This window comes from Rhinolophus sinicus, chromosome 6 (assembly GCF_057876585.1).
Source record: "Rhinolophus sinicus isolate RSI-liver-muscle chromosome 6, RSI-T2T, whole genome shotgun sequence".
NCBI classification, from domain to species: Eukaryota; Metazoa; Chordata; class Mammalia; order Chiroptera; family Rhinolophidae; genus Rhinolophus; species Rhinolophus sinicus.
Window position 1 is genome coordinate 652,708 of NC_142506.1, and position 13,438 is coordinate 666,145.

Below are 13,438 nucleotides of genomic sequence, written 5' to 3' on the forward strand. Positions count from 1 at the left end.
TGTTCTTTCTTTACAGCCTCTCGTTCTTACATGCAATATCCTCTAGTATCTCTGAGGATATGATTTCAACGTTTCTTGCTTTATTGTCTCTGTTCCTTCTGAGTCGCTTTCCCGTTTCCTTTGTTGCCTTTTCCCTCTTCCTCAGGTGTCTGGTGATCCTGGGCTGACGAGTTGCACTTAAGGGTGAGATGATCTTAGTGGTGGGGTTGTTGCCGGGTAAGCTTCCAGGCCTGGGATCTAGCCAGGTCAGTCTGCTAAGCAGCATCCCTCACCCAACCTCCTCCAACACACACACACACACACACACACACACACACACACACACACACACACACACACCAGCTGTCAGTCTTCTCCTTTGAGCTGGGAGCCTGCAGAGAGGAGCTCTCTCTAAGAACAGCAGGTGGCACATGCTGGAGCAGACTTGGAGCCAGGGGTGGAAGGGTGGAAAGGGCCGGAATCTCACTTGCTCCCACACTTTCAAAATAGGACCCAGCCCCAATGGCCGGCCCCCAGAGCAGCTCTGAAGGAGCTCACCTCCTGGCCACTTGGTAGAGCGAGAAGTCTGCGTCTCCTTTCCCAGCTGCACTTTCAAGCGTGATTCCCTCAGACACTGACTGCAGTCCTCTAAAACAGCTCCCACTGTCCCCCTTCCTCCAGGTCCCCAACAGTCCCCCTCTTTGTCTTCACGAGATTTTGCCTTTATAAAAATCCTGTTCCCATCATTTTAGAGGGGAGGGAGATGAGGAAAATATTCTGCCATGTTTAACTAGCTCTGCCTATATAGTTCATTTTAAACGCTCCCACGTTGAGGAGAGACCTGCCTGGCTGGGGAAGACACTTTGTTGCCTCAGGCAGGTTGAAACGTGGCTGACAACCTCCGGCCCGAGCCCACAGATGTGGTTTCTTCACTGAGTCAGGGGCTTGGCACGGAGTGCAGGCGGCATGTGGCGGAGTCCAGGGCAGCTCCACACCCAAGATGCATGTCTTGCGCCTTTAAGAATCAGTTCGGGGACTAAGGGGCTCTGCGTGCGCACCCTTCTGCTGATGGGTTCACGAGTCTGTCTCGGTTGCTGTTCTACCGACTGTGTGTCACTGAGTCTACGACGCCATCGTTTTAAGGTGACTACTGTTTTATGAATCACTAGAAAAGAGAAAATGTCGCCAATTTTAAATGAGGACACACCATCCATTGGTAGGCGCACCCTGACCTCTGAGATGTGAGGATGCAAAGAAGAGGCATCTGGAGATCTGCCTCGCATATGTGGCGATTCTTTGTCACCTCTCTCAACTTGATCGTTTGGGCAGGCGAAACTCCTTCAGCCCTGGAGGGGATCCGGCCGTCCTCTGTCCTGCCTCTGGGGTGCGAGCGGGGGGACAGCACCTAAGTTTTTCTGTAAAGGGGGCAGAGAAGTGGAGCAGCGGCCGCACGAGGGCGGGGGGCGAAGCGAGCGGCTGGCTGACAGGACGAAGGTTACGCGGTCCTCGCCCCGCCGCGCGCGGCCGCGACGGACGCGCGCCCACCCCGCCCCTTCCTTACCCGCCCCGCTCCTTCCGCCAACTCGCTCCGCCCCTTCCGCTCCGGAAGCGCGTTCCTCTCTCCACCCACGTCGCGGGAGAAAGGGCCTTTTATCGCGATAGTTCCCTCTTTCTCCGGGCGCCTCCGCAAGCACCCACATCGCGCGAGACCGCGGAGGGAGCAGGAGCGTGTGGCGCGCGCTGCGGCCGCGACGGACGCAAGATGGCGACGGCGACCATAGCTCTCGTAAGTGAGCTCCCTGCGACCACGGGACTCCGCTCAGCTGGCGGCAGCGGGTCCTCTGCCCGGCCGGGGCGCTGAGGGCCCCTCCGGGGACGCGGCGGTCCCTCGCCAACCCCGCAGCCCTTGGTCGCATGAGACGGGGCGGGCGCGAGGCAGGGGCCGGGCTGCGGCCATAGCTTCCGGCCCGCGGGCTGCAGCTTCCGGCGGCGAGCGCGGGAGTGCGGTGCGGGTCCGGGGCCGGGGAGCTTAGTGAGGGCCGTGCAGCGCGCCGAGCCCGACCCCTTTGCGGGGCGGCCCACCAGGCCCCGGCGAGCCGCAGCCTCGGGGCGGAGCCAGGCGGCCGTCGTCCCGCTCTGCAGACGGGGTGCGCCGGGGCTCCTGGCAGTGATGGCGCGTCTCCTCCCGCCTGTGTGAAGGGGGCTGCGGGGCGTGAGTGGAGGGCTCGGGCTCGGTGGGGAGTGTGGCCGTGGCTCCTTGCAGCCACAGCTGTGAAGCTGCTCCCCGCTGAGGCTCTGCGGGGGAGTGGTTACCAGCTAACGGGGACTCCATCCAGTCATCCCCCCTCACGAAGGGAAGGACGCGCTCTCTCATCACACGTTTCTTAAGCAATTCCTTTGTCCCAAGCGCTGTGCCAGGACTTGGGGGCACAGCGGAGAACCAGAGGCAGGCCCTGCCCTGTTCGCGGGTCTGGCGGCACCAGAGACCAGTTCCCACTCAAGGTGCCTTATATTGGGTGTCCGAGGGAGCGGTGCTCAGGGCACCTGGAGGAAGGAACCACTGTGCCCCGCTGGGTTCTCACCTCGCTTTTAGCCACATGGAGTGATGAGCATAGACCAAGACCCCTGCTCACACCACACATCCCTGGTGACACCTGCCTTGACCCTTCTTTCTCCCCACTTGGCTCTGTAACTGGCTCCCCTCCTGGACCCTTCGCGGTGGCCCTTCATCTCTCTATTTGCCCCCCTTCCCCCAACTCACACCCAGAGTCAGGTGGTGAAGTCTGTTTGAGAAGGCAGCTTTTGCAGGTGGCTGGAGGCTGGGCTGATAGGGGAGACATTTGAGGGTCAGGAAATAGACTGCCCTGGCCAGGCCCTGAGCTGGGGGCTGACACCCAGTGAGGGCAGAAACCAAGCCCCAGCTCGTGAGGCGGGCCCAATGTGTAATTCCCAGCCAACTTCACTGTCCTCTTATAACTGAGTCCTGCTTCCTGTCGAAGCCACAGGAGCAAATGACATTGAGAGAGAAGTTAGGAATGAGGTGAGGATTGAAGGTTTGGCGACTGCCCCAGGCAGCAGTCAAGGTTGGGTGGTGAGGGAGCAGGAGGCTGGAAGACAGGTCCTGAGACTCCTGGGAAGGTGTAGAAGGCCAGCGAGAGTGGATACCTCGTGTCCCTGCCCGTCCACAGAACAGCGTAACCATGAAGCCCTGGAGTTGGCACTCGTGTGCTTGTGGGGACAGAGGGGTGAGTTGGGGTTCAGCTCAGCAGGGGCACAGTGCCAGACACAGGTGGCATCATAGTAGAGCTGGCCATGAGCAGTAAGTCTAAACCCAGGAAGCTGGGGCTTTGGGTAGGGGTGAGTTCTCTCAGGTTAGCACAAGCAGATGTGCAGATGGGTGTATATAAACTAGAGGCCCAGGTTTACCCCGTTAGACTCGGGGAGTGCGGTAGGTCCACCCTGCATCTGACGTGTTCCTCTTCTAAATTTCGGAATGGACAGGTTTCTAGAAGGGTTGCCTGTCTCCCTGCTGCACTAGTTGGGCATAGTGAGTGCCTATTCTCTGTCTTGTGTTCTGTGCATGGTGAGCCACTGCTCACTGTCCTAAGCGGTGGCGTCTGCTCTGAGGGAGCTGGGATGGAGTGGCACTGAACTTGTCTGACTGGGATCTGGTGAGGGAAGGGCGCAGGAAGACCCAGAGATGTCTCTTCTCGCTCAGGGGTGCCTGCTGCCTGCAGAAAGGGCATGAGCTTCTGGACACATTGTGCCTCTGACTCGCTGCTCCGTCGTCCCCTTCCTCTGGCAGCCTGGCTGGAGCATCATCCTTGGGTGCTGTCGGGCAGGAGCACTGGGACCCTCTCCCCTCCCCGTGGGCACCGCTGCCTCCTCCTGTAGGTCCAGCCTGCCTGACGCGGTGCCGAGCGTGCCTCGTCGTGTCTGTCCACCTGCGCTTGCTGTTCTCGGTGCTCACTGCTGCGCAGTCATGCCTGTCCTCGGGTCGTGCTGCATCTGGTGCCCAGCCCCGAGCCTGGCCATGCGCTGGCTGCGGGAGGCAGCAGTGCTGTCTGAGGCTGACAGTGGGTGTACTTGCCCTGCACAGGGACCCCCGGGCCGCACATGGAGCGCCTCACCAAGTCCTCACGCCAGCCCCAGGAGACAGGCCTGAGTTCAGAGCCTGAAGCCTGGAGATGGTAAGGAGTGACTTGACTTCCTGCTTTTCTAATGGAAATAATCCTCTTCAGCCTGGGCTGTTGACCAGTGGCAGGGCTGGAATGTGTGTCCCAGAATCATGGGGCTGCACTGCCTCCCCAAAGCAGGGCCCCTCACCCGTGTTGCCTGGTGCTGGGGGTGCCTACAAAGCTTGCTGTTTTCATTGCCAGAGGATGATGGCATGTGTCTAGCTATGATGACAAATGACAGTTTTTCTCCAAGCTCTTTTAGCATCTGCTTACAACACAACCCAGCTCAGTGGCACTGGGAACTTTGTTTTTGCCATGGGTGGGGTGGGATGTCCTGGGCACAGTCCCTGGTGGTCTGACTTTTTCTGGGAAGTCTCTTTGGAGACGTTTTCTGTTCTCGGCGGCGTCCCGGTTCCTGTACTGGCTATCACAGTCGTTAGGGAGAGGGCAGAAAGTTACTATACACGTGCCCTCCAGTCAGCCCTGTGGACGGAGGTCTAGGGGTTGGGGGCTCCCACAGAGCTGACGTGATCTTTTGCTGTGGGCCTTGGGGGGCAGCCTGTGCTTTGGGGGCCAAGTCACACTGAGCCCGTGCCCAGCTGCCACATACCCAGTGGCTGGGACTTGTGTCGGAGGCCCCTTTCTTTGACACTCTCTAGGGCACTCTTGCAGAGCCGTGGTGCTGAGGTGCCAGGCTGAGTTGGCCACAGTTTCCCAGCAGCTGGGCTTATGCTGCTGTCGCTCCTTAGAGGCGAGAGCATGCTCTGGCCTCGTCCGTGCACAGGGCTCCCAAGGGCATGGCTGTCCCGTGTTCCTAGATGTCTGTGGGTCTTGCCCTTGAGCTGGGAGAAGGGGGAGTAGGTCTCAGGGCCCTTCCAGCAAGGTCCTGACCACCATGACGTTGCCTGCCGCCTGCCCTCGTCCTGTCCTTGCCCCTGCCAGCCTGCTGAGCCGTGCAGGGAGCTGGTCCTTCCATCTGCTGTGCACGGCAGGGCTCCATGGCCCCTCGGTGTGGGGTAAGGGTTGCTAAGTTTTCTGCTGCCCTCCTCGGGTCAGACAGCCCTGGATAGAGTGACCGCTGCGGGGGGAGGCTTGCACGTGCAGACCGCCTGCCTGGCCCTGCCACCCAGAGGGCAGCTCTCCTCAGAGGTGTCTTCAGGAGGGGCCTGGGGCCTGGGCTTGGCGTGGGTGGCATTGGGACCGATGCTGAGCTGTGGATTGGCCCAGGCATGTGTGCAGGGTGCTAGCAAGGTGCCCCTTGCCCTGCTGGCGGGAAAGTAACATCTTTCGGACCTCAGCGGTGTGGCCCGAGGGCCACTCTAGACCCAGGAGAGCCTGCGTTCTCTTGGCTCGCTACCCTGTCCCCTCCTGGGGATTTGCTGCCAACTGGGGACTGCCCCAGATTCTGCTGTGGTTTCTGCCAGGCTGGCCCCATGTGCCAGGGCCCTGGGCAGTTGCAGGTACGCTGGTGGAATGGGCAGGGTGGGGTACTGTCAGGAATGTTCGGGCCAGGCCAGAGCTAACCCCTCCTGTGCCCCTGCCTGGCCTCCCTTGTTCGTCTGTGGGGAGCTCAGCCTTCAGCCAGTGAAGAGGAGAGGGCCTGGGTGGGTGGGTCTTCTGATTGTCCGTCCATTACAGCGTTTCCTTCCTGCCGCAGCAGGTCAATGGCCAGCAAGGAGGGGGGTCCGAGCCGGCGGCGGCGGCGGCGGCGGCAGTGGTGGCAGCGGGAGACAAGTGGAAACCACCACAGGTACTGCCCTTAAGCATCCTCGCCCTCAGGCCCGCCCGCCCGCCTGCCCGCCCGCCTGCCTGTCGCCCGGCCGTGTGCCCCTGGGCCCAGAGAGACCTGGCTGGGGGTGGGCGGGAGGAGCCCCAGGGCCTCTGTCTGGGCAGAGACGCCTGTCCTGCGCCCTCACCACCCAGCCTCCTTATCCCTGCCTCTCCCCTCAGCGTCCACCCTGCTTCTGGGTGGGTCGCAGTCTGGCGTGTGTTCAGATGCCAGGCAGATGGCCAGGTGGGGGCCGAGCCACAGCCAGGGTGAGCGCTGAGCCGTTGGTGCCGTACGGAAGGGCAGGCGTGCTGTTCCCGAACGCGCAGGGTGCTAAGAGCCAGCCAGCTCTCTGATTTAAGTAGACAGCAGAGCAGGATAGTGCACAAGCCCAACAGTCTGGTGGCCTCACTGGGCTGGGCACATGTCCTGCCCCGCGGCCCGTCCTTGGGAGTGTGTCCTGGGGGAGGTGCAGTGGGCCTTGTCGCTGGGTGATAGGGCTCTTTGTGCTTCTTGATGGCAGCGCCTGCCTCCAGGGATTTCCAGTGGGGGCTCAGCAAGGGGGCCCGGTGGGGGCTGGGCCGTCCTCTGGGGTCCCGCCACTGTGGCAGAGTCGGGGAAGGGCCGTGGTGTGCAGCTGGAGGCCGGGAAGTCACGGGCTGAAGCTGATGGGCACGGGGGCCTGGGAGTCCCTCCAGCCAGCCCTCCCCAGCCCTGGCTGGCTGTCCAGCCAGCCATTGGTTGGTGGGAGAAGGGCCTTTTGTTTACTGAGACAAAGAGGAGATTGAAAAGTTTCTAAGGGGCTGAAAGGGGGTTGGCATTGATGGCCGTGGTGACAGCCCGCTCTAGCATGCAGCCCCCGACTTTCGGGGCCTCTTTCCCACTGAGGAGAATTGGGCTTGGGGCCAGCTGGAAAGGTGGAGGGGACAGGCCTCCAGGGACCAGACTGGGCTGCTAGGGGAGGGACTGCCTGCCCTTCGCCCTGTGCTGGTCAGCATGCCAGTTCTCGGGGTTTGGGTCCGCCGGCCCCTTCCTGACTCCTTTGTACCTCTGTCCTTGCTTGTTGTTCCTGAGCTAGGGACCTGCCTCTTTTCCTCTGCCGTCCCTCCCAAGGCTGTGTGCGGGGGGCTGCAGAACACCTTCTCGGGAGGGGTTGGTGGTGGTCTCTCCTTGCACTTGCTGGGTGGCCGCAGGCCCCCTGAGCTGGTGGGCAGGCAGGTGTGCTCACACTCCCGACAGCCACACTCTCCTTGGTTTGGTAGCCATGCGTCTCTTCCTGCTTACACGGCTGTATTCTCACTGCAAACAGCTTAGAAGCGGATTTGACAGTAGGAGTGTGGATGTAATGCTAGTAGTGTCTGCTGTGGTCTGCAGGGGGCTGTGACTACTCCCTCCGCTTCCCTGGCCAGTGCTGGCCTGTGCCCTCGCCTCCTGTGGCCCTGGCGCTGGTCTGCTCCTGGGTTCTCTGCCCAGGGCTGAGCACAGCCGGAGGAGTCTGGTGGAGGTGGGCTGGAGCCGTCCCCTGGCTCCCTGGGCGGTGCAGTGTGCAGCGATGGGATGGGTGCTACAGTGGGGGGAGGCCCTTCGCCATACACGCCCCGGGGTGCTCCCTGGAGCTCGTCCCCAGCTGGGGCCGGGGCCAGGAGGAAGTGAGGGGCACTAGGGTGCCAGGCAGTCAGGAGAAGAGTGCGGACCATCGGCCCTGACCTGTTCCCTGTTGGAGGACAGCCAGGGCCGCATGGCCCGTAGGCTATTGCACGGCGTGGCGCAGAGGCTCTGGGGTCAGGCGGGCCGTAAGGGCTGGCCCGCCTGCTACTTGCTGCCTGTCTCGGTGGCTCCTGAGGTCATTGTCGCCTGGGGCCTACAGCTGCTCCAGGTTGTCCCTGCCTGCCTCCAGTACCTGCCTGCCTCACTGTGTGTCCTAACCATGGGTCCTGGGGGCCACAGGACAGACAGGTCGCAAGGGCAGGCCCGCATGTAGGCCAGGCAGGAGAGTCTGTGTTAGGACCTGTCTGTCCGTGGGAAGGACTGGAGGCCACATGTAGTTGTAGTGGGAGGGAGACCGATGGGGTGGGATTCTGGGGGCCATAGGCGGGAGGTCTCGGGCTGCTGCTTAACCATTTCCCTGCTCCGCACCACCAGGGCACAGACTCCATCAAGATGGAGAACGGGCAGAGCACAGCCGCAAAGCTGGGGCTGCCTCCCCTGACGCCTGAGCAGCAGGAGGCCCTCCAGAAGGTGAGAGTGTGCCTCCCGGGGCCCTGGGCCGGGGGGCCAGAGGGGGCAGCCGGCCGTTGGCCCAGGCCGGGCCCCCAGTGCTCCTCACCACCGTCTCTCGCAGGCCAAGAAGTACGCCATGGAGCAGAGCATCAAGAGCGTGCTGGTGAAGCAGACCATCGCCCACCAGCAGCAGCAGCTCACCAACCTGCAGGTGAGCGCCCGGCCCGCCCTCCGCCTCCCTCCCTGCCTCCTCTTCCTTCTCTTCCTCCTCTGTGCCTGCGGCGTCCCCACCAGGTGTTGTGGTTCTCAGTTTCTCAAGGACTCCTTCTTGGGACGCCTGGGTTCCTCCCCGAGCCACGCGTGGCCCGGCCTTACCTGCCTGTTGCGCGCCCACGGCCCCTCCCCGCCCCTTCTCTGTAGCCTTGCCGCTCCCCGAGCCGGCTCCTCTTCTCGGACTTCAGACTTGCCTCAGGTCGCCCTGCACCCGTGCCCCCGGCTGGCTGCACGGCTGATGGTGCGGCATGTAGGCCCTTCCTCCTTGCCCCCTTGGGCTCCCACCTCCGCAGGGAGCCCAGATTGGCTGGGCCCTGGACTGAGGACAGGCTGGGGGCGCCTCCGTGGGGCCCTGCTTTAGACGTGTAGCCAGAGGCTGCGATGGCTGTGGGGGAGAGCAGGGCGAGGCCCACAGGTGCCTGGGCCTTGAGCCCCGCCCCCACCCGGCCCTCAGACATTCACGCTGCCAGGCGAGGCCCTGGCTGTTCCCATGCTCCGTCTGTGCCCATCCTCCCCCTGCTCCCCCTCTCCCTACCCCCCCCTTCCTCTGCCCCGCTGGCCAGGCTGCGGGCAGGGCACCTGGGGCTCTGAGGCCCCCCTGGGCAGGTGCTGGCAGCCATCAGCCGGCAGTGTGGGAAGGCAGGCGGGCCTCCCAGGCAGGGCGGGGACTCCGGGCCTGCCGCTGTCTGCGTGAGGTGTGACAACAGCGGGAGACTGCTCGGCTCCAACAGACTGAACTCTGTCTTTACTGTCTTTCAGATGGCAGCAGTGACAATGGGCTTTGGAGATCCTCTCTCACCTTTGCAATCGGTCAATAGAAATGCTCACTTCTTCCGGGGCTCATGTCCTTAGTCAGGGCTAGAGGGGGGCAGTGCGCCCGCGTGCTGGGGACCTTGCTCCCCTAGCCGGCCCTGCCCGCCAGCTCGGACGAGCGCAGCAGAGCGCCAGGCGTGGCGGGGCCAGTGGTATGGGCGGGCACCCACCCGGGACCGCCCTGGGGAGGCCTCCATCTGCTCTGAGGGCCCGCCTTAAAACTAACCGGCCAGGTAACTGCGGAGGGCAGCCGGCCAGGAGGGTAGCTGCCCATGCCAGGCCCACCTGTACCCATGCGCCTGCACGCACGCATGGGGCGCACCGCCCAGGCCTCCAGCTCCGTCAGTCTCCAGGCTGCCCGGGCTCCTGGGTTGGGGTCAGGCCCTGAGGAGAGAAGTCCTAACTCATGGCCCTGTCAGACCCTGGAGGGAGGATGGATGGACGGGGTGGGGGGCTGGGGGGACCTGAGCGAGCTAGAGAGGGAAGGGCAAGGACGTGGGCCTTGGGCCGAGCTGTCAGCAAAGGGTAGAGACCACACAGCCAGGGAGTAGGCCAGGGAGGAGGAGAGCCGGTGGCCGTGGCTGCCATGGGCAGAGGAGTCTGGGAAAGAGACACCCCTCCATTGCCCAGAGGCAGGCTGAGGAGGCCAGGGACCCCTCCGGGGAGTCTGAGGGGGGAACGTGGCCCCTTCTCGGGGGGCCACCCCTGGGTGTGCTGCTCTCACAGGGGAGATGTGGCCCTGTCCTCAGGGCCAGACCCAGTGTCTTCTGTGGGGAGCGTCTGTCTGTGGGGGAGATGACAGGGAGAGGGCTCTTGGCCCACTTGCTGTTGGGGAGCCCCCACTGAAGAGGAGACATGCTCCTGTCTCAGGGAACTTTGACCTGAGGGGTAGATGGTTTCGTGTCTGGGGTGCCTAGTGTGAGGGGGGACATCATTCCACCTATGGGGTCCTTGGTCTCAACAGGGAGCCTATTAGTCGGGAGTCCAGTTGAGGAAGGGAGTCCCATTTCGGGGGAAGTCCAACTTTGGGGGAGCTATGGACTTTTTTTTAGGCCCCTCTTTGAGGAAGGGGGAGGCCTGGCCTATACCAGGCTAGCTGGTGTCTTAAAAGACAGTGGCCTTTGGTCAGGGGCATCTTTGTGACGGTGTGGGGAAGCCCCTGTTGGTGGAGTGGCTAGAGCCAGGCCCCATCACCTCCGTCTGCCCTAGGCCTGTGCTCTCCTCCCGGTGGCCCACCGCCTGTGGCTCTGCAAACCCTCCTGCCTGGCACGTGTGAGGTTGCAGGGACAGGAGCCCATCCCTGAGGGCTTGGGGAGGTCGCTCAGCACAATGGCCAAGCTTAGCCCAGGGCAGAGGCAGTGTCTGCCCTGGGCCTGCTGGGCCCGCCACCTCCTGATGCTCCTGGGGGCCAGGCAGCTCTTTTTTGTGAGGGGTTCAAGGCATGGGGGGCCTGCAGAGTGCTGAGCCCCCACCTGATGAGTCAGCCCTGCACAAGTAGCTGTTCTTCATCCTCTCCAGGGAGCCCACATCCGGGCTCCTGACCTGCCCCCTGGGGTCTCTTCTGGGCGGTAGCTGCCCTATCTTCTGCCCCTCTCTTGCCTCCACACCAGTGGGTCCCTCCAACTTGGATGGCCTCCCCCCCCTCTTCCGTCGGAACACTTGGGAGGATCTCCCAGCCCAGCCCAGGCTACCGGGCCTCCAGACTGGAGGGGTGGGAGGGCACACTGCCCTGCCTCCCAGCCACCTGTCAGCTTTGCTGCCAGTCTGCCCGGGCCCTGGGGGGCCAGGGTGCGTCCGTGCCCTGCCTTGGGGCTTGGCCTTCCTTCCTGGGGGTAGGGTCCTGCTGACCCTCGCCACCCTGACTGCCGGCGCTCAGCGTGCGCCGGGCTGCCGCGTGGGGAGCCCTCACCACAGTGGAGCTGAGTGGGTGGGCCAGGAGGGGCGTGGGCTGCCTCGCCACCTGCCACCCCGTCACAAGCCAGTGGCTCTCTCTCCCCTTGTGTCCTGCTCCAGATGGCAGCTCAGCGGCAGCGGGCACTGGCCATCATGTGCCGAGTCTACGTGGGCTCCATCTACTATGAGCTGGGCGAGGACACCATTCGCCAGGCCTTTGCCCCCTTTGGGCCCATCAAGAGCATTGACATGTCCTGGGACTCTGTCACCATGAAGCACAAGGTGAGATTCAGTCTGCCCCGCCCCACCCCACCCCACCCCGGGCTCACCTAGCCTAACGCCAGCCCCTGTGTCCAGGGCTTTGCCTTTGTGGAGTACGAGGTCCCGGAAGCCGCGCAGCTGGCCTTGGAGCAGATGAACTCGGTGATGCTGGGAGGCAGGAACATCAAGGTGAGGCCCCGGCCAGGTGGATGCTGCCGGACTCTGTCCAGCCCCCTCCGGGAGCCTGCAGTGACCCAGCCGGGCTGACTGGGGGCTTTCGGTACCCTGCCTCTCCCCCAGGTGGGCAGGCCCAGCAATATAGGGCAGGCTCAGCCCATCATCGACCAGCTGGCTGAGGAGGCACGAGCCTTCAACCGCATCTACGTGGCTTCCGTGCACCAGGATCTCTCTGACGACGACATCAAGAGTGTGTTCGAGGCCTTCGGCAAGATCAAGTCTTGCACCCTGGCCCGGGACCCCACGACTGGCAAACACAAGGGCTACGGCTTCATTGGTGAGCTAGGGCGGGCCGAGGTGGGCGGGCCAGGCCTGCCTGGCACTGTGGCCCTCACCGCTGCCCCTACCCTGCAGAGTATGAGAAGGCCCAGTCGTCTCAGGATGCCGTGTCTTCCATGAACCTCTTTGACCTGGGTGGCCAGTATTTGCGGGTGGGCAAGGCTGTCACACCCCCCATGCCCCTGCTTACACCTGCCACACCTGGAGGCCTCCCACCAGCTGCTGCTGTGGCCGCAGCTGCAGCCACAGCCAAGATTACGGCTCAGGTGAGGGCTGGTGCAGTTGTGGGGGTTTGATCCTGGGCAACCGGCCCCCAATGCTTTGGGGACGGACTGGCTCTCTGGGTGGTATTGAGTGGAGGCAACCAGACTGAGGACTGAGGGGTGGCCTTTTGGGTTGCAGGAAGCAGTGGCCGGAGCAGCGGTGCTGGGTACCCTTGCCACACCTGGACTGGTGTCCCCTGCACTGACTCTGGCCCAGCCCCTGGGGGCTTTGCCCCAGGCTGTCATGGCTGCCCAGGCCCCGGGAGTCATCACAGGTGAGCCTGGGTGGGTCAAGGCTGCCCCTCTCCCCTAGGCTCACTGCCTCTAGGGCAGCCCAGCCATGGCTGCACGGTGCTGTGTTCCTTCTCAGGAAGGACAGAGGTGGGAGGGAAGGGGGGTGTGACTGCCATACCTGCTGGGTTTGTTGCAGGTGTGACCCCAGCCCGGCCTCCCATTCCGGTCACTATCCCCTCTGTGGGAGTGGTGAACCCCATTCTGGCCAGCCCACCAACGCTGGGTCTCCTGGAGCCCAAAAAGGAGAAGGAGGAGGAGGAGCTGTTTCCGGAGTCAGAGCGGCCGGAGATGCTGAGTGAGCAGGAGCACATGAGTATCTCGGGCAGCAGTGCCCGCCACATGGTGATGCAGAAGCTGCTGCGCAAGCAGGAGGTGTGTGGCGGGGCCGGCGGGGCTGGCGGGGCTGGCGGTTCAGCCAGCCAGTGCTCAGCTGTCCCCTCCACAGTCCACAGTGATGGTTCTGCGCAACATGGTGGACCCCAAGGACATCGACGACGACCTGGAGGGGGAGGTAACTGAGGAGTGTGGCAAGTTTGGTGCTGTCAACCGTGTCATCATCTACCAGGAGAAGCAGGGCGAGGAGGAGGACGCGGAGATCATCGTCAAGATTTTTGTGGAGTTTTCCATGGCCTCCGAGACTCACAAGGCCATCCAGGCCCTCAATGGGCGCTGGTTCGCCGGCCGCAAGGTTGTGGCTGAAGTGTATGACCAGGAGCGTTTTGATAACAGTGACCTCTCTGCGTGACCGTGACCTTGGCCCTGATCCCTGGACTTGTACTTGCTCTTGTTTCCTCTGGGTTTTATAGTGATTCAGTGGTGTCTCGGGCCCAGCCGCCCTTGTACGCATAAAGGTGCAGATGGTGCTGGCCCTGAACGGCCCTGTGTGGCAGTGGTCCTGTACTTCCGGCTCCTTAGCCAGAGTTGTGGGGAGGGCCCAGGGCAAGCCCCTGGTTGGCACAGAGAAGTGAGGCGTCCAAGGA

At 63.1% G+C, this 13,438-nt stretch overlaps 1 protein-coding gene across 8 annotated transcripts; it reads left to right on the forward strand.

The window, feature by feature from the left end:
- The first annotated feature begins 1,565 nt into the window (after window positions 1–1,565).
- Window positions 1,566–13,332, forward strand: PUF60 (poly(U) binding splicing factor 60). Of its 8 annotated transcripts, XM_074316596.2 has the most exons (13): window positions 1,700–1,765; window positions 4,079–4,169; window positions 5,815–5,907; window positions 8,068–8,163; window positions 8,267–8,356; window positions 9,178–9,228; window positions 11,245–11,406; window positions 11,482–11,574; window positions 11,686–11,899; window positions 11,977–12,167; window positions 12,304–12,439; window positions 12,595–12,830; window positions 12,904–13,332. In XM_074316596.2, the coding sequence occupies exons 2-13, from the start codon at window positions 4,167–4,169 to the stop codon at window positions 13,201–13,203; spliced, it is 1,665 nt and encodes a 554-aa protein (XP_074172697.1). In that variant the 5' UTR covers window positions 1,700–1,765; window positions 4,079–4,166; the 3' UTR covers window positions 13,204–13,332. The 8 variants fall into 8 exon arrangements, with proteins under 8 accessions (XP_019567826.1, XP_019567830.1, XP_019567831.1 ...); XM_019712271.3 differs by lacking the exon at window positions 4,079–4,169 and having other exon boundaries at window positions 1,582–1,765; XM_019712265.3 differs by lacking the exon at window positions 4,079–4,169 and having other exon boundaries at window positions 1,604–1,765; window positions 5,818–5,907.
- The last annotated feature ends 106 nt before the right edge of the window (window positions 13,333–13,438 follow it).